The sequence below is a fragment of the Dipodomys merriami genome, unplaced genomic scaffold (assembly GCF_024711535.1).
Source record: "Dipodomys merriami isolate MVZ:Mamm:240054 unplaced genomic scaffold, mDipMer1.0.p SCAF_35, whole genome shotgun sequence".
NCBI classification, from domain to species: Eukaryota; Metazoa; Chordata; class Mammalia; order Rodentia; family Heteromyidae; genus Dipodomys; species Dipodomys merriami.
The window spans coordinates 15705482-15730339 of NW_027205048.1; the positions used below are offsets into that span (position 1 = coordinate 15705482).

A 24858-nucleotide genomic window follows, 5' to 3' on the forward strand; every position below is an offset into this window, starting at 1 on the left:
CGGGCTCCGGGGTCTCGGGGTCCCCGGGGTCGTTGGGCCGGGCTGCGTCCCGCTCGGGCTCCGGGGTCTCGGGGTTCCCGGGGTCGTTGGGCCGGGCTGCGTCCCGCCCGGGGCTCCGGGGTCCCGCGCGCTCCCCGGCCGCCGCCGCCGCCGGCCCGGGCCCCCGCCCCCGCCGCCGCTCCCGGCCGTTCCCATCCGGCCCGCGACGCCCCGCCCGCCCCGTCCCACATGACGCCGCCTCCGCCGCAAACTTTTTCCTCCCATCCTGTCGCGGCTCGAAAGGAATGGAAAATGGCGGCCTAGGCGCGGACTTTCCGGCCCGACCTGCGGCGGCGGCTCTCGGCCCCGCGGCCGCGCACCATGACGCGCTGGGTGCCCACCAAGAGGGAGGAGAAGTACGGCGTGGGTGAGCAGCGCCCCGCGCCCCCTTCCCGGAGCCCCGGGGCCCCCCGGCTCCCCGCCGCCGCCGCCCGCACAACTTCCCGGGCCGCGGGCGCCGAGCCTGTTGCTGCCCGCGCGCGCGCGCGGTCCGCGGGATGCGGGGCCCGTGGCCGCTCGGACCCCGCCGTCCCGCGTGCGCCCCGGGGCCGCGGCCGGGCGGGCGGCGCGCGGGGCACCCGGGTGCGCGTCGGCTCACCCCCCGCTTCTCGGGTGAACTTTGGGGAGCCTCGGGGCCCCTGTCCCCGACGGGGTCCGGACCCCGCGGCCCGCGCGCCCGCCCGCCCGGGCTCCTGGTTGGCGGGAGCCCCGCCGCAAGTTTCCTGTTCCCATCCCGGCCCCGCGTCCCAGAAAGTGAGGCCGCCCTGCGCGGCCCGGACCCCGGCGCCCTCCTTCCCGGCCCGGCCCGGCCCGCCGAGGCCTGCGGGCTCCTCCCCGACCTGCCTCGTCCTATCCGCCCGGCCCGGTCGGCTCGCGACCCCCCGGCTTTGCAGCCCGCCCCAGGAACCCTCACCTTCCGTCCGCCTCGCCCCGGCCCCAGGTGCCGCTCCCCGGGCGCCGCCTCCCCTGCAGCCCGGCCGGGGCCTCGTGTCCGCCCTGCCGCAGGTCCGCCTCAAGTCCCGGCCTCGTGCCCAGCAGGCCCGGAGGGCCCGGGACCCCCGCCGCGTGGACTGCCAGCGGGTTCGGTGTTTAAGGCGGGGAGCAGGCCGAGGGCCGTCCTGCTCCGGGAGCACCGGGGCTGGGCTTCCCGCCGCTCTGGCTGAGCACACCGGGCACCGACATCCCCGGAGGGGCATGGCAGAGCCAAGTGCTGTGAGCAGGGAGTGTGTGTGTCCCCCGACCTCCCGCCTGAGTTCCCAGGTGTGCCTCTGAGAGGCAGGCTGGGGGGGGGGGAGTTTCCAGCCCAGAGGCTCTGGGGTCGCAGTGCAGGAGGCAGGGGTGGAAGGCCTGGAGGCAAAGCTGCATCGTCCCCACGTGCCCAGCCCCGGAGGAGTGAGCAAGCCCAGCCCCAGAGGCCGGTGCAGGGGCGCCAGGAGACCCCCCCCCTCCATCCCGTCTGTGACTGTGGCCACTTCCGTGTTGCAGGGTTAGGGCAGGGAGGCTTGTCCATGCTTTAGTGAGCGCTGTGCGCCGCTGCTGCCAGGTCCTTGGAATGGAGGAGGGAGGGAGGGCTGCTCTTTGAGCCTCTACCCTGTGTGTGTGAGTGCACACACTTGGGTGTGTGTGTGTGTGCTGTTACCAGGTCTTGCGCTCAGGGCTCAGGAACAGTGCACTGCCCCTTTAGCTTTCCGCTCAAGGCTGGCCCCTGTCACTGGAGTCACATCCCGGCTTCTAGCTTTGTGGTGGTTACTCGAGGATCAGAACCCCCCAGATTTGCCTGCCCAGGTTGGATTTGAATGGAGATGCTCAGATCTCAGCCTCTCCTGAGTAGCTGGGATTACAGGTGTGAGTAGCTAGGGTTAAAGGTGTGAGCACCAGAGCCCTGCTTCCTCCCACATCTTCAAGGAAGCACTCATCCAGGTGGCCTTGATGATGTTGGCGGGCACCATGTTTGAAATGTGCCCTGTCCACGTGGTGAAGGCCAGAGGGAGCGTTGCCAATTATGGCAGGCATGGGCTCCCTGAAATTGCAAGTTGTGGTGAGAGGCTTCTCAAGGAGTGGCAGGTAGGTGGGTGGCTAGTCCTGGGCCAGTAATATGCCAATAATCTTGCCCGATGTCACTCATAGCTCTCTTCCAGAGAGCTTTACCAGCATTCCTGTTTAGGAATTTTAACCTCACACCTCTTGCTAATATTTTGGGATATTATGTTCAGAACTCAGTGTTGGAAAGTTCCCGGAGGAGAAAGGCGTAAGGGATGGTTTTACCAGGGAAGAATAGCAAGGTGTAACCTATTCTCCTGTGGAGTGGAGCAGGGGGTGGGTTTTATTTCCATTTACCTGATGGGGAGACGATAGCTGAGCTGAGTGAAAGTAAGAGTTTCAGGAGGCCCTTGAGAGACTAAATCCTCTATCTGAGAGGGTGGTGGGGAGGCTGGAGACTTCAGCAGGCGGAGTGGGAGGGTAGCTGACCGGTGGAGTCATCCCAGGCGGCTGTGCTGTGCTGTGCTGTGCTGTGCTGTGCTGTGCTGTGCTGTGCTGTGCTGTGAGTTTGTTCTGGGGGCAGGTGAGGGGTTCGGGTGTGGCTGTGAATGATGCAGGGAAGGGTGCAGTAGCTGACTGGCTATTTCCAATGAAGGGAAAATTACTGCAGATCCTTCTTCTCAACCTCAACAGTCTTTTGGGGAGCCTAACAACAGAGCAGTGTTTCTCTGGGCTCTGGTGGGTGGGCCATGCTTCCACTCGCCACTTGGCCCATGAATGGATCACGAGGGGAAAGGAAATGGTAAAACTCCTTCTCACTGGAAAACATGAATCATAGCTCATTGTTTGAGAGTACTTTGGAATCTGCTAGAAGCATTGTTTGTAAATTGAGACGCTTCAGTTATTTATTTATTTTATAAAAGGGTAAACAGCTGATTTGTGGACTGTTGTGTAGAGGTAGGAAGTGTGGGTTCCCTGCGGTTCTCTGCACTGGGCACCGCCGGTGACATTTGCCCCATGGCTCCTTCCCCTTCCTTGGTTTCGTGGGGGGGGCATGTTTAGGGTTCTGGCTTATTTGCACTGGCGTGCACATGGCTTCACGGTCCCTGAAGGAGGGGCCATAGATTCTTTTCTGTCACCTCTCCCCCGCCCTCCTCCTCCCTCCCACCCCCGTGGCTGGGCAGGGTCACCTCCCGGGAATCAGGAAGAGGAGGTGCACCTGGATTCTGTTTTGAAGGCTGGATGAAGAGGTGAGGCTGTGTGCAAGGTAGAGGAAGGACCCCAGGATGCCCCCAGCCTAATCCCTGCACCCTGGGAATAGGATGTGCTAGTTATATGCAAAGGAGCTTTGTGGATGTGATTAGAGCTTGGGAAGGGGAAATGGTCCTGTATCCTTCCTGTGGGGAAGAGGGGTGCTGCAGAAAGGAAATCATATCCCAAACCTGGAGGATTCAGTGGGCAATTGTTGATTCTGAGATTAGAGGTTCACTTGTGAAGGGAGCTAAGGGCAGCCTGTGGCCAACAGCTAGCCAAGGAACAGGACCTCTGTTCTAGCTTGGAGACAGATTTCTCCCAGAACCGCCTGATCAGAGCCAGCACCTAGAATTAAGCCCCTGGGCATTGGGCCTCAGAAGTGGACATACTGCATCTGTGTGTGCTTAAGCTGTTGAGACTTGGGGCAGGGGGCCTGGTGCGGTAGCTGTGAGAACCAATGCACAGGGGCGTACAGGAGGTGAACCGTTCTGTGGCCAGGTTGGTGGAACACCGTGAGCCGTGTCTTGCCTTCTCGCCTTTAATGGGATGGGGCCTTGGCGCTTCACACATTTGATTCCTGACTCTTACGCCCTGTGCAGTGACCCCTGAGCAAATTGACTACCACTTTTTAGTCCTGTCCCCATCTGGTAGGGGAGCTGAGCCTGTTTACTGCAGACTTCAAGCATTCGTGGAGTCAAGGGGCGCAGACACGTGTTTGAGGCATGCCAGTCACTCCTTCACTTCTATTAATTTTTCATCAAACGAAGGGCAAAGATTGGAAATGAAGTGACAAGTGATTTTCTGTTTAGATTTCATCATTATGGTTTCTGGGGAAATCTTTTCCTTCAAAAGTTGATGTCTAGGCTGTCAGAAAAAGAAAAGTTGATTTCTTAAAAGTATTATGACCGCAGAAGTTTGTAAGTGAAGGTGTGCAAGAGAGACCTCCTTTGTTATCTGAGTCAGCCTTGCCATTCACTAGAGCTAGAGGGAAAAAGATTAGTACATAATATGTATCTATAAACCTGATTATATTTCAGAGACATTATGGAGAGCTAAAATTTATTGTTGTACCACTTTGCCTATCAGATCAGGTGTCTGGTCAGGATTGTCTTAGGGGTGTGAATAGTCCTTTTTTTTTTCTTTCTTTCTTTCTTTGTTTTGGTACTGGTACTGGGTTTGAACTCAGGGCCTCACACTCTTACTTGGCCTTTTATACTCAAGACTGGTGCTCTACCACTTAAGCCACGGCTCCACTTCTGGCTTTTTGCAAGTTAACTGGAGATAAGAGTCTCAGGGACTTTTCTGCCCAGGTTGGTTTTGAACCATGATCTTCAGATCTCAGCCTCTTGAGTGGCTGGGATTCAGGTGTGGACCACTGTAAGCCTCTTGTGTTCACTTGTCACCTCTGGGTGCGAGGGTGAAGCAGAAAGGAAGCAGCAGGTTGAGCCTGTCCCTGGGGGGGGATGGAGCTCACCCTCCCTCCTTTCCCTTCTTTTCTTTCATTAAGGTTTGCATATTCAGCGATTACAGTCATGGAGAATAGATCTAGTGTACTTGTTACCAGTTTTCCCCAAGTTTACACCTTGTACAGCTATAATCCATTCTCTGCAGCAGGACACAGACACTCATAGACAAGATGTAGAACTTTGTGCATCACGAAAGACCCTCAACCCCTGGCCTCAAGTCCTGGCCACCATCCATTTGTTCCCTGTCTCTGTATCAACTGGCGTCATACAGGGGCTGTGTGTGGTTTTGGGACCAGCTTTTTCTGGTTGACATATTTTCTGAGGATCTCTCAAGTTGTGTCTCTCACGTTGGTTCCTTTTCATTGCTGAGTAGTGTTCTTTATGTCTCTGCCACAGCTTGTTTGACTGTTCATCTGTTGGAGGCCATCTGGGTTTTGGGTATTACAAATAGAGCTGCTAAGAACACTCATGTACAGGTTTTTGCATGAACATACGTCTTTACTTTTTCGGGATAACTGCCCAGGAATAAAATTGCTGAGTCCTGTGTTAGTTGAATATTTAGCTTTTTAAGAAGCTGCCAGGCTTTTCCAGAGTGGCAGCACCAGATTGCATGGCCATCGGCGACTCTGTGTGTGTGTGTGTGTGTGTGTGTGTGTGTGTGTGTGTGTGTGTGTGTGTGTGTGTGTGTGTGTGTGTGTGTGTGTGTGTGTGTGTGTGTGTGTGTGTGTGTGTGTGTGTGTGTGTGTGTGTGTGTGTGTGTGTGTACATGCATGTGCTGACCAGTTCTGCCCTGTCCCTGCCATCTTTGCTATTATCCCTGTTGTCTGGGCTGTCCAGTCTGCTAGGTGTCTGCGGCCTCGGTGGGGTTTATGTGGACGTGGAGGCCGCATGCAGGTGCCTGCGTCAGTGGGGGTGGTGTGGGGCTTGGAGGGGCTGGGCCTGGCTGCTGTGGTGTGCAGTGAGGTGGGGCAGCTGGAGGATCCACAGCTCTTCTGATTTCTTGTCGACCATCACTTAGGGGAGGAAGCTGTGATTTGGTGAGCTTGGAGGGGTCAGAGTTTGGATTTTCTCTGTGGCCGGTCAACGTTTCATTCCTGTGACGTGGGTAAGCTTCCCTTTTCCAGTGCTTAGTTTTGCCACAAATTTGGCGGGATGGCAAGTTCACAGGAGCAAACGGCTGTGTCTGTTGAAGGCCCTGCGGAGTCCTGGAATGCAATGCAGTGGCACTGTTCGCACATCTGCTTTCTTCCCCTTCCCCCCTTTTTTTAGTGCCAGTCTTGGGGCCTGGCCATTGTCCCCCAGCGTTTTCACTGAACTCTTATGACTTGAGCCACAGCTTCACTTCTGCCTTTTCAAAGGTGGTTAATTGGAGATGAGAGTCTCAGGGATCGTCTGGCTTGTGCTGGCTTTGAAACTTGATCTTAAGATCTCATCTTGCTGAGTAGCTAGGATTATACCTGAGCCATCCTGCCCTTGGCTACCAGTAGTCTTTCAGTTTTGTGGTGGGACAGGACACCCTGTGGGAGCTGTTATTCTGACATTGAAATTGCTGTGCACAGTGCATATATTAGCTTGCTGGTGTGGTTGTCACAAAGTACCCAGACACTGAGGACATTCGCCCCCACTAGGTTCCCTTCTTGGGTACTAGTTGCTGAGGGCATCACCCCCCCCCTCACCCCCCAGGTTCCCTTCTTGGTTACAGAACTGATGCTGGTCCTCCAGCACATGGATGTGGGCACATGTCCCCCTTGAAGTAACAGTGTGATCTGCATGGCGGAAGGCTTCATCTGGGTGGCCTGGGGAGCCGTGGGGCCTGTGGGAGGTGGCGGTGAGGCTGTCAGCCTAAGCCTTTCCTCTTGGACTTGGACATTTCTGTGTTCAGACCTGGAAATTCCTTGTGTAATCTAACGAAGTCCGGAGTGGGAACTTGAGCAGCCCTTCCGCGTGGCTGCTTGTGGGCCTGTGGAATGGCTCCTGCCTGCCTTCAGCTGCTCTGTGTGGCCTGGGCCATTTCCAATTTCTTAGCACGAGTAGGTGCATGCTGGTTTCAGGATCCCGGCTGGACCATGGTGGAAGGAGTGCGCTTCAGCTCCAGGCTCTCTGGATAGCCCCCCTCCCCCCCGCCCTGGGGGCTCTGCATGTGGTCAGCCTGCCTCCAGCTGGGCTCATCTCCCCCAACCACACTGGCTGGGCAGCCTTGGGGCAGGATAGGGGCCTGGCTTGTGACAAACTAATGACCCTGGCTTCATGGAACAAACGTTTAGATATGAGTCATTCGTCCTCACACCTGCAGGTGTGAGGCTGGCTTTATCCACAGGCCGAGGGCTTCATCCCAGATGGGTGTCTGTCAGCTTGTTAAAATTTCATTTGGGTGCCTGGAGGGGAAGAAAGGCACTTTATCTTGGCATGGGCTGTGCCATCAAAGAGTCTGGTGTCATGGCCTGGAGAGTGCCCCGGACACCCTTCCTGCAGCCTTGAAACCCCTGCTCCCTTCAGCCCTGTGTTGCTCTGTGACCTGGGCCTGCAATTTATCTGAAGCCACCGGCTCTCCTTTGTAGAATTAGAGGCAGCACCAACCCTGGCGGCATTTCTGAGGATAAAGAGAGAGGACCCAGCACAAGCCCGGCCCCAGCCTGTGCAGAATGGAGGCTCATTTCTTTATGGGTTGTTTTCTAAGGAGGAGCCCAAGGCTTCTGCAGCCCCTCCCTATTGTGAAGAGAAAGTGGGAGGCCACAGCTCTGATGTCAGAGCCCAGCTACCTTGGTTGCTGAACCCCAGGGGACCCTGGAGGGACAAGGCAGGGCAGAGTTCCGGACTCCCCAGTGCATCTATCAGGGAAGGTGCTCCTTCATTTCTACTGTGATGCAGTTGTACTTCAGAGATCTTGACAGCCAAGATTCACCATTGGTTTCCTCTGGAGTGTGATACAAATTGATGTACTATCTTGAATGATTTAACTGAATTAAATACATTATGCAAACATTTCTATATCACTGTAGCAATTAGAGCTGTTAGCGGCTGTAACAAGCAGCCCCACTATGCTGTACTTCCTGTCATTGTATTTTGCTTTACATGGACCTTGAGAGTGGAGAGGGAAGGGGGTGCGGTGCAGAGGGCAGGGCTGGGCCCTGCCCGGGCTGGTGTGGCTCCTTCCATCCTTTGCCTAGAATAGCTTGTCCTCCCAGCTGGTGTGGAGGTGGTCCTGTTCCTTCTGCTCCAGGTCCTTTGCTCTGACCTTGGTCTCTGGCCAGGCCTACTGCAGGTATAATGGGAGCCAGAGAGTGTGGGCTTCCATGCCTTCCATACCAAGGCCTTCAGATACGTATTCCTCACCCAGCAGGAAGTGTGAGGGGAGGGGCTCTGTAGCATTATTGGTGTTGAGCACTGATGGTACAAAGTGGGTTCATGAGTCATGTCTACCAAAGGGCTGGGAAGAGAGGCTGGTGAGGACCAATGCCATCTTTTTCCTTCGTGTCTGCTTTGCTACTTGGGTCCTGAGGATTTCAAGATCTTCAAGGGTCTGGACCCGGACAAGCCCTTTAAATGTGGTTTTCATAGTGGCCTGGCAGCTCCTGATGTCACCACCAGAGTGAATACCACCCTGGTCCCTATTCCTTACACCAGAAGTGCACACACATCCTATACATACTGAACATTCTGGTCTGTATTCCTTACACTGGAAGTGTATGCACACCCTGTATGTACTAAGTGGCTGGTCTGTATTCCTTATGCCAGAAGTGTACATACATCCTTGTCCCTATTCCTTACACAAGAAGTGTACACACACCCTATACATACTGAACATTCTGGTCTGTATTCCTTACACTGGAAGTGTATGCACACTCTGTGTACTAAGCGGCTGGTCTATATTCCTTACACTGGAAGTGTATACACATTCTGGTCCCTGTTCCTTATACCAGAAGTGTGTACATATCCTATATGTACTAAGCACTCTCTGTGAGCACTCTGGTTCCCGGCTGTCCTCATGGGACTTTTATTCTGGCACAGTGTCCCTTACCGGACACCCCGTGAGCTCTAGCTGGCTCCATGTGGACTGGCCTGCGGGACCTTGCACCGCGTGCAGAAGTGGTCATGACCAGGATTGTACCGTTACATGAATTCTTACTGAGTTTTGAAGCTTTGGAGGAACTGGGCCTTGGGTATTGAAATATGGCTCCATTATGTTTTCATGGCCAAATCAATACAGTTTTTGTCTTCTTAGAGTCCAGAAACCGTCTCTGGCTCTGTCCCTGTCCTCCGTGGCCTCCTCCCTGGTCTCTTCCGGCTGGTCCTGGGTCATGACCTGCCGTTTCCTGCTGTTCCATCTTAGCTCAATGCGCCACATTCTGCTCGGCTTCCTGGCGTGTGGACCTGTCATGGTGGCCTTTGACCTCTCCCTCTTGTGCTGAGCCCAGGCGATGGGACAGCTGTGAGAGAGCTGAGGGCCAGTCAAGAATGGTCCCTGGTGCCCCAGACCTAGGAAAGGGGGAAGGGGGGATGGGAGTCTTCCCCCTCCAGGACTCCTGGAGCTGTCTGTCGCCTGAATCCCTTCAGGTAGATTATAGAGATGTGAGGGTCCATGGCCAGGGGAGGCAGGTTCTCCCAACTGGGCAGAGTTGTCAGAAGCTGGGGGCAGGCCGCCCTGGACCAGGAGAGACCCCGTTTCTCCCAGCCCCGACCATCTGTGCCCAGCTTGCACCAGCTGCAAAATGTATGAAGTGGTCTTAATGCAGAGAAGGGAATTCCTGGTGACATCCGGGGTGCAGACCCCCTGGCCTTCCTCCCCCTGCTGCTCTCCCGCCTCCTGCTGTCTCAGTGCCAGGGGTGCGAGGCCTGAGGCCCCGGGTCCCACTGTGCATGTGTGGGGTGTAGATAACAGAACTCCCTGCCTCTCGGAGTTGCTGAGCCTTAAGCTAATTTCCACCCAGTGTGGACCCCTCCAGCGATCCCCTGAAGATGTCCCCGACATTGACCAGTGTTCCCTAGGGACAGAGTGCCCACCTCACTGGGGATCACTCCACTCGCAGGCTGCAGCCCGTCCGCGTGCAGCCGGCCCTCCTGCGGCAGAGGGCAGCCCGAGCAGCCGCCCTCGGTCCCTGCTCTGTTAGGTGGAGGCTTAGCATCTTCGCTCAGCAGCAGCACGAGGGAGGCCGGGCTGCAGGCTGAGCCCGTGGGGGAGGGCGGCGCCACACAGGGGTCGCCCCACACATTGCCAGCTCCAGAGAAACACCCAAACTCAGGTCGCACTACAGTTTCAGCCCACCTTTGTGGGTTGAAAGTAACATCTGAAATCAGACTATGACCAGTTGGGGAAGAAAAGCTGGACCTGACCATCTCGACCCTTGTGGGGTTCAGGGGGAGGACTTGGAGGGGAGAACTGAAAACCAAGGGACCTGGGGGCCCTGTGGCTCGGCTCCTTGACTGTCTAGTGGTTTGTGTAGCTGGCAGCCCCTCTCTCCTTCCCTTCCTCTTTCCCTCCCTTCTTCCCTCCTGTTCCCCTTCGCTCTCCTCTATCCTCCCCTTTTGCCTCTGTCCCAGTACTGAGAATTCAGGGTCTGGGCACTGCCCCTGAGCTTTCTTTGCTCAAGGCTGGTGCTGTGCTACTTGAGCCACAGTTCCACTTTTGGCTTTTTGCTGGTGAATTGGGGATCAGAGTCTCAAGGACTTTCCTGCCTGTCCTGGCTTTGAACCATGATTCTCAGATCTCAGCCTCTCGTGTCTCTAGGATTACAGATGTGAGCTACTAGTGCTGTTTTTCTGAGAGAGTTTCTGGGAGGTCAGCCCTGGGAGAGATCTGTGGTTACAACTCTTCCTGTGAGAAACCATTCTGGTTGCCTGGACACCCTCTTGAGCTCCAGACCTCAACCTCCCAAGGTTGATTTGTGGGAATAAAGGCACTTGTCAAGATCTTGCGTTATTTTCTAAAATAGTATCTTACTTTCTTTAACGTAACTGACTTTACCAGGGGCAAATAATGATTTAGCAGAAGGGAAATGTGATTATTTTTCTTCCAAATTGCTGCCCTTCTTCTATTAACTTTCCATGATTTATTCCAAATCCTTCTAACTTCATGTGTGTTTGGCCATCCATCTGTCAAAGGCAGGAATGTGTCTCGGGTCCCTGGATCTGCAGCAGGCCCACCTACCTCTTTGGACCATTCTTGGAGATGGGGAGACGGTGCTGCTTTGAGGACCAGCCTGATTAGAGCAGGGGGAGGCTGAAGTGGGGTAGGGGTCACCCAGGGAGCCCCCCGGGATGGAAGGGAAGAGCCTTGGCTGGTGACCCTGGCGATGTCCTGTTGATAGTTCCCTACCGAGGTTCTGTGGCCCCAGTCCATGTGACTTAGAGGGGCACAGAGCCCTCTGGTCTGGTAGGCCACAGTGCATTTGAAAATACATTTCTTGCTTTCTGAAGCTACTTTTCTGAACCACCCTTCAGCTCCTTTTCCTGGCCTCTGCTCTGCTCATCTCGCCTGGGTGGGGACATCCAGATGGTGAGAAGGTCCTCCCTGCAGACACAGTGGGTGTCTGCTCCAGTCCCCAAGTCTCTGGGGCTGAGCAGCATCCTCTTCTCCATTCCCAGACCTAGTGTGGTGCTGTGCTCCTTGTGCAGTGCGGATGAAGGGACGGATTTCATCGCAGCTGAGTGTCATAAGCAGCCTTGGGGGACCTGGAGTGTCCTGTGGGTGGGTGTGGCAGCCCGGGCTGGGCTGCTCCTTCCAGGACACCGCTGGGCTCAGCTGTGCAACCTGTGGAAGATGGTGTTGGCCTGGGAGCTTCCTTTGCCCTGACAGTAGATAGAGTTCCTCCACTAGGGCACTGTCTAATCGGCTCCTTGAGTTGCGGGCCTGGTGGGTGGGGCTTGGCGGTACTCCACGCCCTTGGTGGAACCCGAGTCCTCCAGATAGTCTGGGACCATCACTAGCGTTTTCTTGATCTTACTCTTCCTGGTAGAATTTTCTCCTAAGTCTTCTTCCCTCTTGGCATTGCTATCAGGACACATTTTAAGTCCTCCTTTGAGACTGGGGTTGTGAGTATGGTAGTCTCACCAAAAGAGGCAAAGCAGAACAAATGAAAACTCAGTATTTTATTCAGCTGCTGGTGTACCTGACTTCAGTGACTACTAGGAGGAAAATTGGGTCTGTGAAGGGAGATGGTGTCTAAGACCTGGCTGTTACTCATGGCAGCCATGGGACCCCGTGGCAGCCATGGGACCCCGTGGCAGCCATAGGAACCCCTTAGGGTTCTGAAGGGCTTCGAGACTCTCTGAGCAGCCCTCTGACAAAGGGTCCACCACCGGCCTTTCCTTTCCCAAATGCTCTGAAAAGCCAGTGACATCAAAGGAGGGAATAGATACCAAAATACTTTGTAATTGAAGAGGTGAAGGGAATCAGTAGAATGTTCTCTCCACAACTGGGATGGGCCCACTTTTTTTCTATAGAGGTTTAGATGATAAATACTTTTGACTTTAGGTACCAAGGGCAAAATTGAGGATGCTATGTAGGAGCTCATTCAGTCACTAAAATATTGGGCCAGCATGGGTGGCTCATGCCTATAATCTAGCTACTCAGGAGGCTGAGATCTAGAGGATCATGGTTTGAAAGTTTGAAGTCAGTCTGGGCAGAAAAATCTGCTAGACTATATCCCCAAAACCAAGAAAACAAAACAAAACAAAAAGGCGCACCGGCAACAAACAGCAGAAAGCAAGACTTGGAGGCATAGCTCAAATGGCAAAGCACCAGATGAGCAAGCAAGCAACCTGAGCTCAATTAATTAATTAAAACCAGGGTTGGGGTTGTGGCTCGACGGTGGGGTACTTACTTAGCATGTCCAAGGCCTTAGGTTTAGTCACTTGATTACCAGCACTGAAAAAAAAAACAAAAAACAAACAAAAGCCAAAAACCAAAAAAACCAAAACCCAAGAGTTAGAAACCAGAAACCAGTGTTAGATTATCAAAAAATTAACAAAAACGTTAAGCATATGACCCAGGGATTCCACTTTAAAGCAGTTAACTGCAGCTCAAAAATGTTCATAGCAGACAATTCACGATACTGAAAAGGTGGAAGCAGCCCAGCTCAGCCAACAGCTGAGGAATGCCTAAACACCATGTGACATGCTAATAGGATAGACCATTACTTAGCCAATAAAAGCACTGGTGCTCTGATTTGTGCTGCAACGTGGAAGATCTTGTGAACACGAACACGATGCTGAGGGGAAGGAGCGCATCACAGAGGCTGTGTGAATGAATGTGTGTGTGTGTGACATGGCCCCACGTGTGTGAACAGTACAGGATAGGCAGCTCCACAGGGATGGAGACAGCTGAGTGGCTGCCACTGGATGGGGTGTGGCATGTGGAGAGGCCTCTTAAGGCTGGAGGCTCTCCTCTGTGTGTGTATGTGCAGCGCACGAGTGAGTGTGCAGGTATGCCAGTACTGGGGCTTCAATTCAGAGGCTCAGTTAAGGTAGAAACCCATTCTTACCTTATGAACAATGCCAATTAAGCCAACCTTTGGGTCATCTGGTTTACCAGCTGTGTTTACTTGTCTTTGGTTTTGAGTCTTAGACTTTACATTTTAGAATAATGACTGTTATTTTTGCAGTAACATTCAGTGCTAGTTCTTTAAGCAAATAATACAAAAAGAGTAAGGATGTAAAAGAAAAGCTCCTAAGCTTTGTTATTCTCCAAGTAACGTTCAAGGCAAAAATAACCACTGTTGTAAGCATATTGCTGCCCACGAGCTGTGGACTGAATCTTTGCATTCTCCCACAATTCATGTATCCAAACCTGGTCGCCCAGGGTTTTGCTGGACTACTGCCCTCAGGGAAGCCCCACAGATGTTTCTTGCCTGTCTGTTCATCTCCCTTCTTCCCTGCCTCCCTCCCTCCTTCCCTTCCTCCCTTCCTCCTTTCCTTCTGTCCTTCCTTCCTCCCCCCACCTTCTCTCTCTCTCTCTCTCTCTCTCTCTCTCTCTCTCTCTCTCTCTCTCGTGTGTGTGTGTGTGTGTGTGTGTGTGTGTGTGCGCATGCGTGTGTGTGTGCACGTGCGCCTGCCTGCCTGTGTATGCATGTGTTCTGATACTGGGGCTTAAACTCAAGTCCTCACAGTTCTCTGTGTGTGGTTTTTTTTTTTTTTTTTTTTTTTTTTTTGCTCAAGGCTAGTCTTCTGCCACTTGAGCCACTTCTCCACTTCTGGCTTTTTGGTGGTTAATTGTAGATAAGCATCTCAGGGACTTTCTCAGGACTTTCCTGTTCTGTCTGGCTTTGAACCAAGGTCCTCAGGTCTCACCTTCCTGAGTAGCTAGGATTACAGGTGTGAATATTGGCCACCTCGTATGTAGTCCAAACTGGGCTTGTAGGCTTCATCCTCCTGGTGCTGGGATTACAGGTTTGTGCCACCACACTTGGCTCACAGAGCTGACTTCTTTCTTCCACCATGTTGGGACGGTAAGAAGGTCCCATCTTTGAAGCAGAGCCTTACCAGACATCAAATTTGCCAGCCTTGGGAATGGTAGGGAATGAGTTGCCATTGCTAAGATGGCACACTTAAAGCATTTTGGTTGAGCAGCCAGCGCTGAGGGGTAGAAGTTCAGTAGAAAAGCTGGAGGGGGTGATTAGGGGAGAGGACCCTGCAGCTGAAGGGAGCCACTCCAGGAGGTGGAGGTGGAGATGGAGGCCGAGGCGGTGCTCTGAGTGGTGACGCTGAGCTTTTGGTGGGGTGGGGTGGGGTGGGGTGGGTGGAGAGGGTTTCTCTGGAGATCCCTGTCCAGGACGAGGAGTGGGGGGAAAGGCTCAAGAATAACCGGGCAGAAGTTTGGTTCTTTTGGATCTCTGCCTCTTGCATACATTTTCTCTGGATGAATAAAAAGTCAAAACAAAGCAAACTTTTCCAAATTCAGAAACATTTTGCCTTTTTCATTGCCTGGAGTTCCCTGTGGGGACCAGCCGTGGGCCAGAGCTCTGGAACATTTGTCTGCACGGTGTCCCTCTTTGATCTCTGTGGTTTCCAGGCCGGCACTTAAAGGTGGGATTAGCGAGCCTGCACAGTGAAGGATCCGAGTCCCTGAAGCGAAGGATGGAGCGTGTTTCTTAAGGACAGAGTGTGAATAATCGCAGCGCTGAGCATCTGTGTCTCGTGGACGGACCTGCCTCTGCGCATTGCCTGCCTGCAGATGTGCAGAGCTGTGCAGAGACTGGGTCGTGAGTCAGCCCTGGCCTTCCTGCCTCCAGCACTGACATCACCGTGACTCAGGCTGGGCCCCAAGAAATGCCAGGGTGGTGTCCACTCTCACTTCCCACTGTCACACATCGCTTGGAGACAGCTGCCTTTTGAGGTAGTAGGCTGTAGTAGTTTTTTTTTGTAGTACTGAGGTTTGATCTCCTGTCCTCCTTATTGCTGGGCCGGCACCCTACCTCTTGAACCACAGCTGGTCCTTTTAGTCTTTAGTTACTTTCACCAACTATGTCTTGTATATGTCTGAGCTGGCCTGGACTGGGCTCTTCCTACTTATGCCTCCTGTGTAGCAGGGACTACAGTCATGAGCCACTACACTCTTAATTTTTTTTGGGTGAGGGGATAGAGTCTCACTAACATTTTGCAGCTCTTGTCTGCCAAGTAATTAGGATTATAGGCATGCACCACTACACCTAACCCTAAAATACTTTTATTTGCGTGCATGTATGTGTATGTGTATATACACATACCATACCATACACAGACACACTCAGAACACACACATTCCCAGAATGCATCCTCCTCCCTCTTTGTTTTTGCTTTCTGTATTTATGTTATCTATAACCAGCTCAGGTCTGAAACTATTGAATAGAAAATTCCAGAAAGGAATAATTGCTAAGTTTTAAATAATTTATTATATTATATTGCTGTAATTGTTCCATTACTGTTTGTTGTTGTTGTGACTCTTACTGAGCCTAATTTATAAGTTACCTGATATCATAGGTGTGTATAATTGCCCAGTTTTTATTATTGCTGTTACTCGCTTACTGTGTCTAATTTATAATTGCATTTATAAATATGTAGGAGAAACACAGGACTGCTGTTTAATGCAGTCCTAGGGACATCATGGAGCATGTATGCTGGGGGGAGGGAGAGAGAGAGAGAGAGAGAGAGAGAGAGAGAGAGAGAGAGAGAGAGAGAGAGAGAGAGAGAGAGAGAGAGAGAGAGAAAAGAGAGAGAGAGAGAGAAGAGAAAAAGGGAAGAGGGAGGGAGAAGGAGGGAGAAGGAAGGAGAGGGAGGGAGGGAGGTAGAGTGTGTGTGTGTGTGTGTGTGTGTGTGTGCGTGCGTGCATGTGTGCTTGTGTGCTGGTGTACATGAGGGTGGGTGTCTCTACAGGAATGAACCTCTGATGGAATGGCTTCATTCTTCGGAGATGTGTTGGTAACAGCTGTCAAGCTCTGAGCTTTGACCTTTCCCTGGAGGCTCAGAGGCCAGGCAGTGTGGAGAGTGAACTCTTTATGACATTTATTGGTTTTGTGCCAGTAACTTGAACTCCGAACCTCACATTCTTGCTGAGGCCTGGCATTCTATCACTTGAGCCATGCCTCTGCTTCTTGCTTTTTGCTGGTTCATTGGAGATAAGAGTTTCATGAATTTGTCTACCTGGGCTGGCTTTGAACTTCAATCTTCACCTTGATCTCAGCCTCCTGAGTAGCTGGGGTGGCAGGGGCTAGCCCCCAGTGCGTGGTTCCAGATGACTCCCGAGGAAGAGGGAAGGTTTTCTTAGGCCTGGGGTAGTGCCATGACTCCTCTGAGCAGAAAGTGAAGGAGAGTCAGGAAGGACGGAGGCTGCCTTAGCGGAGGATCGTGGGCTCCTTTGGGGAGGCTGCCTGCCTGCCTGGGCCTCCAGATGAAATGCTGTGGGTTCCAGAGGGGCGCAGAGGCCCTGCCACTGCTGATGGGGCTGACAGTGGCCGTCTCGGGTGCTCAGGGGTCTGGGGAGCTGCCTCGTGGTGGCCAGGATGAGAAGCAGGTGTCTCCTTTGTGTGTGCTGGGTGGGGCCACATGGTGCCCGCTCCCCACAGAGTGGGTGTCGGAGGTCTGCTGCTAGCCTGCACCTGCTAACCCCCTGGGGCATTGCCACAGGATCCTTGGCACCAGGGAAGCAGAAAATCGTCCCCATGACAGACCTACCTATCTTTTCTATCTTCCGTTAAAACAACAACAACAATGACAACAACCCAATGTAATAATACTGGAACTCTCTTAAGTAGAATCAAGAGATTTCCATCCAAATTACTTGCTGTTTGTTCTCAGTCTGAATTGAGATTTCCAGGAAAAGTAGATAAAAGAGAAAGCCATTAAACTTTAAAAAACATTTTTTCCACCAACATTTGCATACATTTGCATATCAATTTGAGGGAAAGCACATTTACTTGTGCCTGCTTGGCTGTGTCCATTGATAAACAGCCTGTGTTCCGGGGACTGTGGGGATCAAGGGTTAAATTGTGGCTACTTTCCCCGCCCCCCAACAACCAGGTGGTAGAAATCTGAAGTTACAGTGTCCCTAACAGAAAGTGACCTGACTTGACACTCGCTAGGGTCAGTGTCATGAGCAGAGATGACGCTGGTTGCACTAGGGACCCGTGACTTTCCTCCAGTGTCACAGTCCTCCCATGGAGGGGTCAAGATACCCAAGAAGGCAGCCCAGAACGTTCTACAGAAAGTGGGGTCCCCTGCCCATGCTGAGCAGGGCTGAGGAGGGTGCCTGGGCTCCTGGGCTCCTGGGCAAGGAACGTGTTCCTTAGGCACTGGAGGAGCGCGGCCTGCTGTCCTCGGATGAGACTGGGATCGGGGCTCAGGCCTCAGTCGCCACACGTTGTCAGGGGTCTCACATCATCAAAGCAGGACTTTCAGGTTCCCTGCCCCACGATTGTCCCCCATGGGGGACTGCGGAGGGACCTGAAGTGTGAGGGTGTGTGTGTGTGTGTGTGTGTGTGTGTGTGTGCGCGCATGTGTGTGTGTGTGTATGTGACTGCAGTGGTGTGTGTGTGACTGCGGAGGGACCTGAAGTGCGAGGGTGTGTGTGTGCGTGTGTGCGTGCGTGTGTGTGTGTGTGTGTGTGTGTGTGTATGCGTGCACACACATATGCCTGTGCTTGGGCAGGTTTGAACTCAGGGCCTAGGTGCTGTCCTTGAGGTTTTTCATTCAAGGCTGGTGCTCTACCGCTGAAGCCACACCTCCACCTCTACCAGAAGGTGGTAAACTGCAGATAAGAGTTTCATAGACTTTCTTTTCCTCCCTGGCTTTGAACCGTGATCCTCACATCTCAGCCTCCTGAGTAGTGAGCATTACAGGCGTGAGCCACTGCCACCTGATGCCGGAAATAATTAAGCACCCTCCCTTCAAGGGTCAGGCACTCAGATCCTTCTGGAAGGCCTCATTACTTAGAAGCAGGGATGGTCTATTCCTTTCTCTCAAGAGAATGTGGGTCCTTCCTTCCTTCATGCATTCATCAGTTGACTCTGTGTCAGAGCTGCTCTGTGTGACACCCTTCGTGGGGTCAAGGCCGGCTTACTACCAGCCTCATGCCTGCCGTCTAGCAAGGCCGTGCCCCACGATAGGTTGTAGTCAGAGCCAGTGATTTGAGACGCACCAAGGGCGGAAGCCAAGCTCCTTAGTGCTAAGCAGCTGTGGCGTAAGTCTGTGTGAGAGGAAGGAACCCCGGACCACCCCGGGGGAGGAGGGCAGAGGGCCTGTTTCCCCGGGGTGCCATACCAGCCTGCCCTGGGTTTCAGTGTGGTTGGTGACCCAGAGCTAGGACCAGGGCTGGTGGCAGCTCTGTCCCCAGGGCCTCATGAGTCTGGACTTGTAACTTTGCCCAGCATCCTGAAGACTCCAGGTCCCTAGCCCACTTCCTTCCTTCTAGCTCCAGGCATTGCGTTGTGCAGTTGTGGCCTGCATACAGTGGCTACAGAAAGGGCTTGAAATGTTGAATCCTAGTACACACACACACACACACACACACACACACACACACACACACACACACACACACACACACACACACACACACACACACACACACACACACACACACACACACACACACACACACACCCTGGGCTGGGCTTGAAATGTTGAGTCCTAGTACACACACACACACACACACACACACACACACACACACACACGTGTGTCCTGGGCACTGCAGGAGGCTGGGCTTGAAATGTTGAGTCCTAGTACACACACACACACACACACACACACACACACACACACACACACACACACACACACACACACACACACACACACACACACACACACACACGTATGTGTCCTGGGCACTGCAGGAGATCCCCGTAGCCCAGGACTCAGGACTCAGGCAGCTGACTCGTGCAGGGTGGTGTGTGGCCTCCGGAGAGCCGTGCTCTAGAGGTTGCTGTGGACCGCTCTCCGTCAGCAAGGTTTCTAGGAAAGCAGAACGACCTTCTCACTCTGGCCTGGTGGTGTGCGAGGTTGGTAGGAGGACGCGGGAGGCGGGGCCAGGCTGGGGCTGGTCAGCCTGGAGCAGCGGGCAGTGCTGCTCTCCTGGTGCCAAAGGAGGCCAGGCCCCATGGTACCTGCTCAAGGAGCCCTGGGAGGCACTGCGGGCCGGTAAGGGGGCCCTGGAGGGGCTCCGACCCTGTTGGTATGACTCGGAGTCAGACGTCATCTCGGACCCCCTCCGTTACTCTGTGGATGTGTGTGGGTCGCTGCTTCTGCCCGCCCAGTGTGGCTGGGTGACCCAGCTGGTACACCTCCCACAGGTGGCATGGATTCTGTGGGACGTGAAGATTTGCTGCTCTTGCACATACGTTGAGGTGACAGCCCTCAGCTTGCGGGAGACGGAGGCTGCTGGTAAACATGGTTCATGTGGGGTGTTGTTGCTGAAGTACAAGCCGCCAGCACCTGGGTGTCTCGGGCAACACCTTACTTGATAGCGAAGACTCTCCTGTAGGTTGATGTGCCCTGCCCATCCTTATGGGTGCCACTGTGTCCAGCCACACTGTGTCCTTGGGGCGGGGGAACTTCCTGCCTGCTTCACTCTTGTGCCTTCTCAGTTGGATGCATGGCATTTGCTCATGGCTTCCTGTCCTAGGTGCCAGTCTTGGTGGGGGATGAAGAGGTGGAGGAGACACAGCTGTGTGTTTGGGGGTGCTCTGCACTGGCATGTGGTAGCAGAAGGACAGAGATGCAGGACAAGTGAATTGTATCTGACTCATTGATGGGTGGCTTGAGATAACCAGCAACCAGCCTGACTGGGCTTCATTTGGACCTGACCAGTGTGAATTCTCCAGGATACTTCTCATTTGTGAATCTGAAGTTACTTTCTTCTGTGTGTGTGTGTGTGTGTGTGTGTGTGTGTGTGTGTGTGTGTGTGTGTGTGTGTGTGTGTGTGTGTGTGTGTGTGTGTGTGTGTGTGTGTGTGTGTGTGTGTGTGTGTGTGTGTGTGTGTGTGTGTGTGTGTGTGTGTGCGCCTGCCCCTGTGTGCCTGTGTGCTTGCCAGGACTTGGGCACTGTCCCTTAACTTTTGTCTTCAAGGCTGGTGCTATTCTGCTTTTACCACAGCCCCACTTCAAGCTTCCTGCTGGATCATTGGAGCTAAGAGTCTCACGGACTTCCCCGCCCTGGCTGACTTGGGACTGTAGGACTGTAGGCCTCTGATGTCAGCCTCCCCAGTAGCTAAGATTACAGGTGTGAGCCCCTGCCACCTACCTTTATCCACTCTTAAAAGTCATGGCGTTCATTCTAGATGCTTTTAAGTCTTTAAGAGAGGATTTGGATTTTTATTACCCAAACAAGACATAGCAGCCTGCCACAGCCGTGCCCTCCCAGCTTTTGGAGAAAAGCATCAGTGAAGTGCCCTGCCAGTGTACCCGGGACCCCGCAGATCCCAGTGGTCACCGAGTCTTAGAGAGTGGCGCCCGTGGTACCGCATGGGTCTGCTGCAGATTCTCATCTCCCCAGAGAAGCTCGCATCTTCTGTCTTGCCTTTACATTGTCTGAACTCAGGGGTATTTAGGATCCAAGCCTGAGAAATTCTGAAGGTGTATTTCAGCTTTATCCTGAAAAATCACCGCCGCTCGAGGTGGAGCGGTGCAGGGAGCAGCCCTGAGCACCACGGTTAAGTCCACAAGAGCAGGGTTTTGATTTCCTTCCTCTATTTAAAAAGATGGATGCCCACTTATCTATTTTCCCACCTGCTGAGAGTCCAGCTGCATTCAGGGCTCAGTGACTGCCGGCCATGGCTTGTTCGGAACTTACGATTTCTCATTTTTTTATTTTTGTCTTATCTTCTTTCTGAAGCCCATAGACTCCCAGGCTGACAAAAAGGATTATGAGAAATCTAAAACTTCTTTTGAAATGGGGACAGTTGTGTCCCAGTCACAGAAAGAGCCTCATTTTGGATGTGGCTGATTTTCATCTGGAACTTTCTGTGAAGAAGGCCTGGAGGTTTGAAGTGCTTGTAAATATGAATGAGTTTTCTGGTTTATGTGGGAGGCCTGAGTTTTATGGGGGAAGTGCTCTCTAGTGCTGGGCCTTGGAGGTGGGGGGAGGGCAGGAGGTTGGAGATAATTGCTTTACTCCTGCTCTGGACTAGTGGTCCCAAGGTGGGGATCTGGGTGCGAGGATTGGATGGCCAGCAGGATCCACATGCCTGGTTTTGAACTCAGGGCCTGGGAGCTGTCCCTGAGCTTGTTTTGCTCATGGCTGGCTCACTACCACTTACGCCACACCTCCACTTCCACATTTTGGTGGTTAATTAGAGATAAGAGTCTCAAGGATTCTCCTGCCTGGACTAGCTTGGAGCCGCTCTCTTCAGATCTCAGCCCCCTTAGTAGTTAGGACTACAGGCATGAGCCACAGCACTGGGCTTCTTGCTTTTGAAGTCTTTCAAGCTGTCAGGGAAAGGTGTGTTCCTCTCTCCCTTTTTTGCCTATCTGCTCACTGTCTCTGGGACACTTACCCTCAGTCTGGTTCCTTGGCCTTGCTGTCTGCTGGCCCGCTGCTGGGCACTGTGTTCTCCATGAGGAGAAAGAGGGCATGGCCCAGCCGTGACCCAGTGTTTGTATACCCGGCATCTAGTTTTGTCCTTGGCCCAAGGCTCAGCCGAATGAAACTGAAGTGTGAAAGTTCTGGAAGCTTCCTGAAGCTCTGTGAGAGCAGTTTTACACAACTGAGGCTATCTCCACCTCAGCTACTGCCTGCACACACACAGGTGTCCGGCCTTGCCCGGCCTGGCTGTGTCCTGTGAGTACTGGTGGATGCTGAAATGTAAACTCTGTACTAGTTTTGCACGTCATGCATTGCTCTTTCTAACTGCATCCCTGGCTATTGACAAGCCTACAAACCACTCTAGCTTGCAGCGGCAGGAAGGCGGGACGGGGGGGGGGACTGGGCGTCTGCCCGCGGCTCACCCACGGTACACTAGGCTTGCCCCACGGGCCACCCTGGGGAAAGAATGAAAGTCATTAACATAAACCTGAAGAGAAACGATCGACTCTATGGGGAGAAGTTGGATTCTTCTTCGCTGTGTTAGGGCAGCAGCCCTGGTTCCTGGTCCCAGCAGGCAGGGTTCAGTCACCTGTCCTGGAAGGACTGTGGAGGATGGTGTGGTGGGGCAGAAAGCGGGGGCTGACCTCAGTGGGGCAGCCCTGGGAAGGACAGGGCTGATGGTCTAAAACCAATGGGGAGGGTTAGGTTTCCATGGCAGCATCCCGGGGCCTGGTCTGCTTGGTCATAACCTTGGGTCTTGACCTCAGGGTCTCCCACGCAGGCTGTGGCGGTCTGCGAAGGCCGCGGTCTGGAGATACTTTCTGTCTTTGACTGTGGATGCTCATCAGTCAGGCCTGGGATGCCTGGCTTCTGAGGTCAGAGAGGATCCTGCAGGAGGACTCAGCAGGAAGGAGACAGCGTCCTTCTGCTTTCTGTGGACTTTACTGTGTACCTCGGATGTTCTTCCACTTGAGCCACACCTCTTCTTCTTCTTTTTTTTTTTTTTTAGGTTGGTCATGGGGCTAGAACTCAAGGCCTGAGTGATGTCCCTGAGCTTTTTTGTGCAAGGCTAGCACTCTACCACTTTGAGCCACAGCGCCACTTCAAGTTTTCAGTGATTAATTGAAGATAAGAGTCTCATGGACTTTTCTGTCTTGGCTGGTTTTGAACCATAATCCTCAGGCCTCAGCCTCCTGAGTAGTTAGAATCCTAGGCGTGAGCCACCTGTACCCAGCTTCTTCTGGCTTTTTGTTGGCTAATTGGAGGTGAGTCTCTTGGCCAACTTCATGATTCTCAGTTCTCAGCCTCCTGAATTGCTAGGATTATAGGAATGGGCATTCAGCTGCCTTTGTTATTTTCTTTTTTTTAGTAAGGTGTGTTTATGCCTTGGACTGGCCTGGACTAGAGATTTCCTGTTTATACTTCTCAAGTAGCTGCGATGATAAACACACGCCACCATGCCCAGCTTTTATCAGTTGAGATGAGGGTCCCTTGAACTGTGTGCTGGCCTTGAGCTGTGGTCCTCCTGAACGCCACGTCCCCAGTGGCTAGGATTGTAGGTGCAAGCTCTTGCTTCTGGCTTTAATCTGACCCTTTCTTTGCATTCTCAGTAACAAGAAGTGCACTCTGAGTTAAGCATGCTGACATGAACTTTGGGTACTTGGGGTTACTCTCAGCAAGTTGCCTTGCTTTATAATTTTGGTTTAATTTCATGGGAATGAATTGAGAATAAATTTTGAATTTTGAATAAAACAATCGCAGGGTGAAGAAAGATGTGTAATAACTCTGCTTACTCTTTCAAACCAGGGTTGTTTCCCAATTTAGAGGACAAGTAAAACCTGGGATACCTCATAGTCAACATTAATTTTGCAAGTGCCCCATTCATAAACTCTTCAGTGCAAATTAATCAAGAATGCCTCCTTCTAGAGTTGGCCAGAGTGTAATTAGTGTATCAGAATTTGGCACGTGTTGACCAGCAAGCACAATCGGCTTTCTTCCCAGAGAAATCAAAAGTGTCAGTGGAATTACAGCAACTGATGTGCTGCTCTATAGTTTCACCCAGATCATTGTTTTGAGGGTGACTTCTTGTAATCAGGAATCTATATACCAGGAAGCCAGCAGATGGGCAAATGGCCAGTGCAATGGTCAGCACTCAGTTTGTGGTCTTTGTCATGGTGTTCAGGGTTCCTCTAGCCCAGGGTCACTGTTAGGACATTTTTATGAAACCTGCCGAACCCTGTGCTCTTACTGTGCTCTTACCAGAGGGCGTTTCTGTCCCTTCTCTTCCACAAACTCCCTGGTGTGCAGAGGGAATGGCAGAGAGGTGGTTTGTGTTTGAATATGAGCTGAAGGCACTGTCCCACTGTGTCTTGTGTTGCTGTAACAGAATGCCACAGTCTGGGTACCTTTTAGAGCAAAGATACTTATTGCTCTTCATTCCGGAGGTTGGGAAATTGAAGATCCAGGAGCAGTGTATGCCGTCTGCTGTGGCAGAGGACATCAGTAGAGGGAGGGCGGCAGGGGGTGTGCTGAGGTCTGTGACTCAGGCTGCTGCTGCCCCTCCCCCATGACCTTCTCTACCCTGGTGGCTGCCATCAGTGGAGAAGTCTGAACACATAAACTTTCCAGTGGGGAGCCCACTGGAAAAATAACACACGTACTCCCTAAAGAAAGCCCTAAAAGACACATAAAAAGAGGCTTCGTGTGAGGATCGATTGCAGACACCTAAGTCCTGATGAAATGTCTCACTTCATGGTGCTCGTGTTGACTCTGATCTTTTCAAACGCAAAAATAAAAGAACATCAGTGAAGTAACCCAGCCATAGCAACAAAAACCTCACAGACGGCTTTTGTGGATTTACTGCACTGAGTGATAGACAATGGCCTTTTCCGGGAAGGGAAGGCCTCTCCTACATCCACTGGGGCTGCTAGGATGCCCAGCTCAGAACTGTGGGTAGTTGTTGAAGTTGTTGAAGTTGTTGAAGTCTTCCTTTTTAAATTGTCACGTATTACATGGTGCATGGCAAGGGGTTTCATACATGCATAGAACATCCTCGATTATGTTCTCCCTGTCGATTGCTCTTTCTCATCCCTCCTCTGTCCCTCTTTTGTGTTGCCTTGGGGCCTGC

General features: G+C 52.8%; 1 protein-coding gene across 4 annotated transcripts in view; it reads left to right on the forward strand.

The window, feature by feature from the left end:
- The first annotated feature begins 256 nt into the window (after positions 1-256).
- Positions 257-24858, forward strand: part of LOC138803983 (dedicator of cytokinesis protein 1-like) — a 231270-nt gene continuing 206668 nt past the window's right edge. For all 4 annotated transcript variants that reach the window (XM_069988292.1, XM_069988291.1, XM_069988289.1 and 1 more), the window contains exon 1: positions 257-406. In XM_069988292.1, the coding sequence (XP_069844393.1) occupies positions 361-406 (46 nt within the window). In that variant the 5' untranslated portion in view covers positions 257-360. The remainder of the gene's footprint in view (positions 407-24858) is intronic.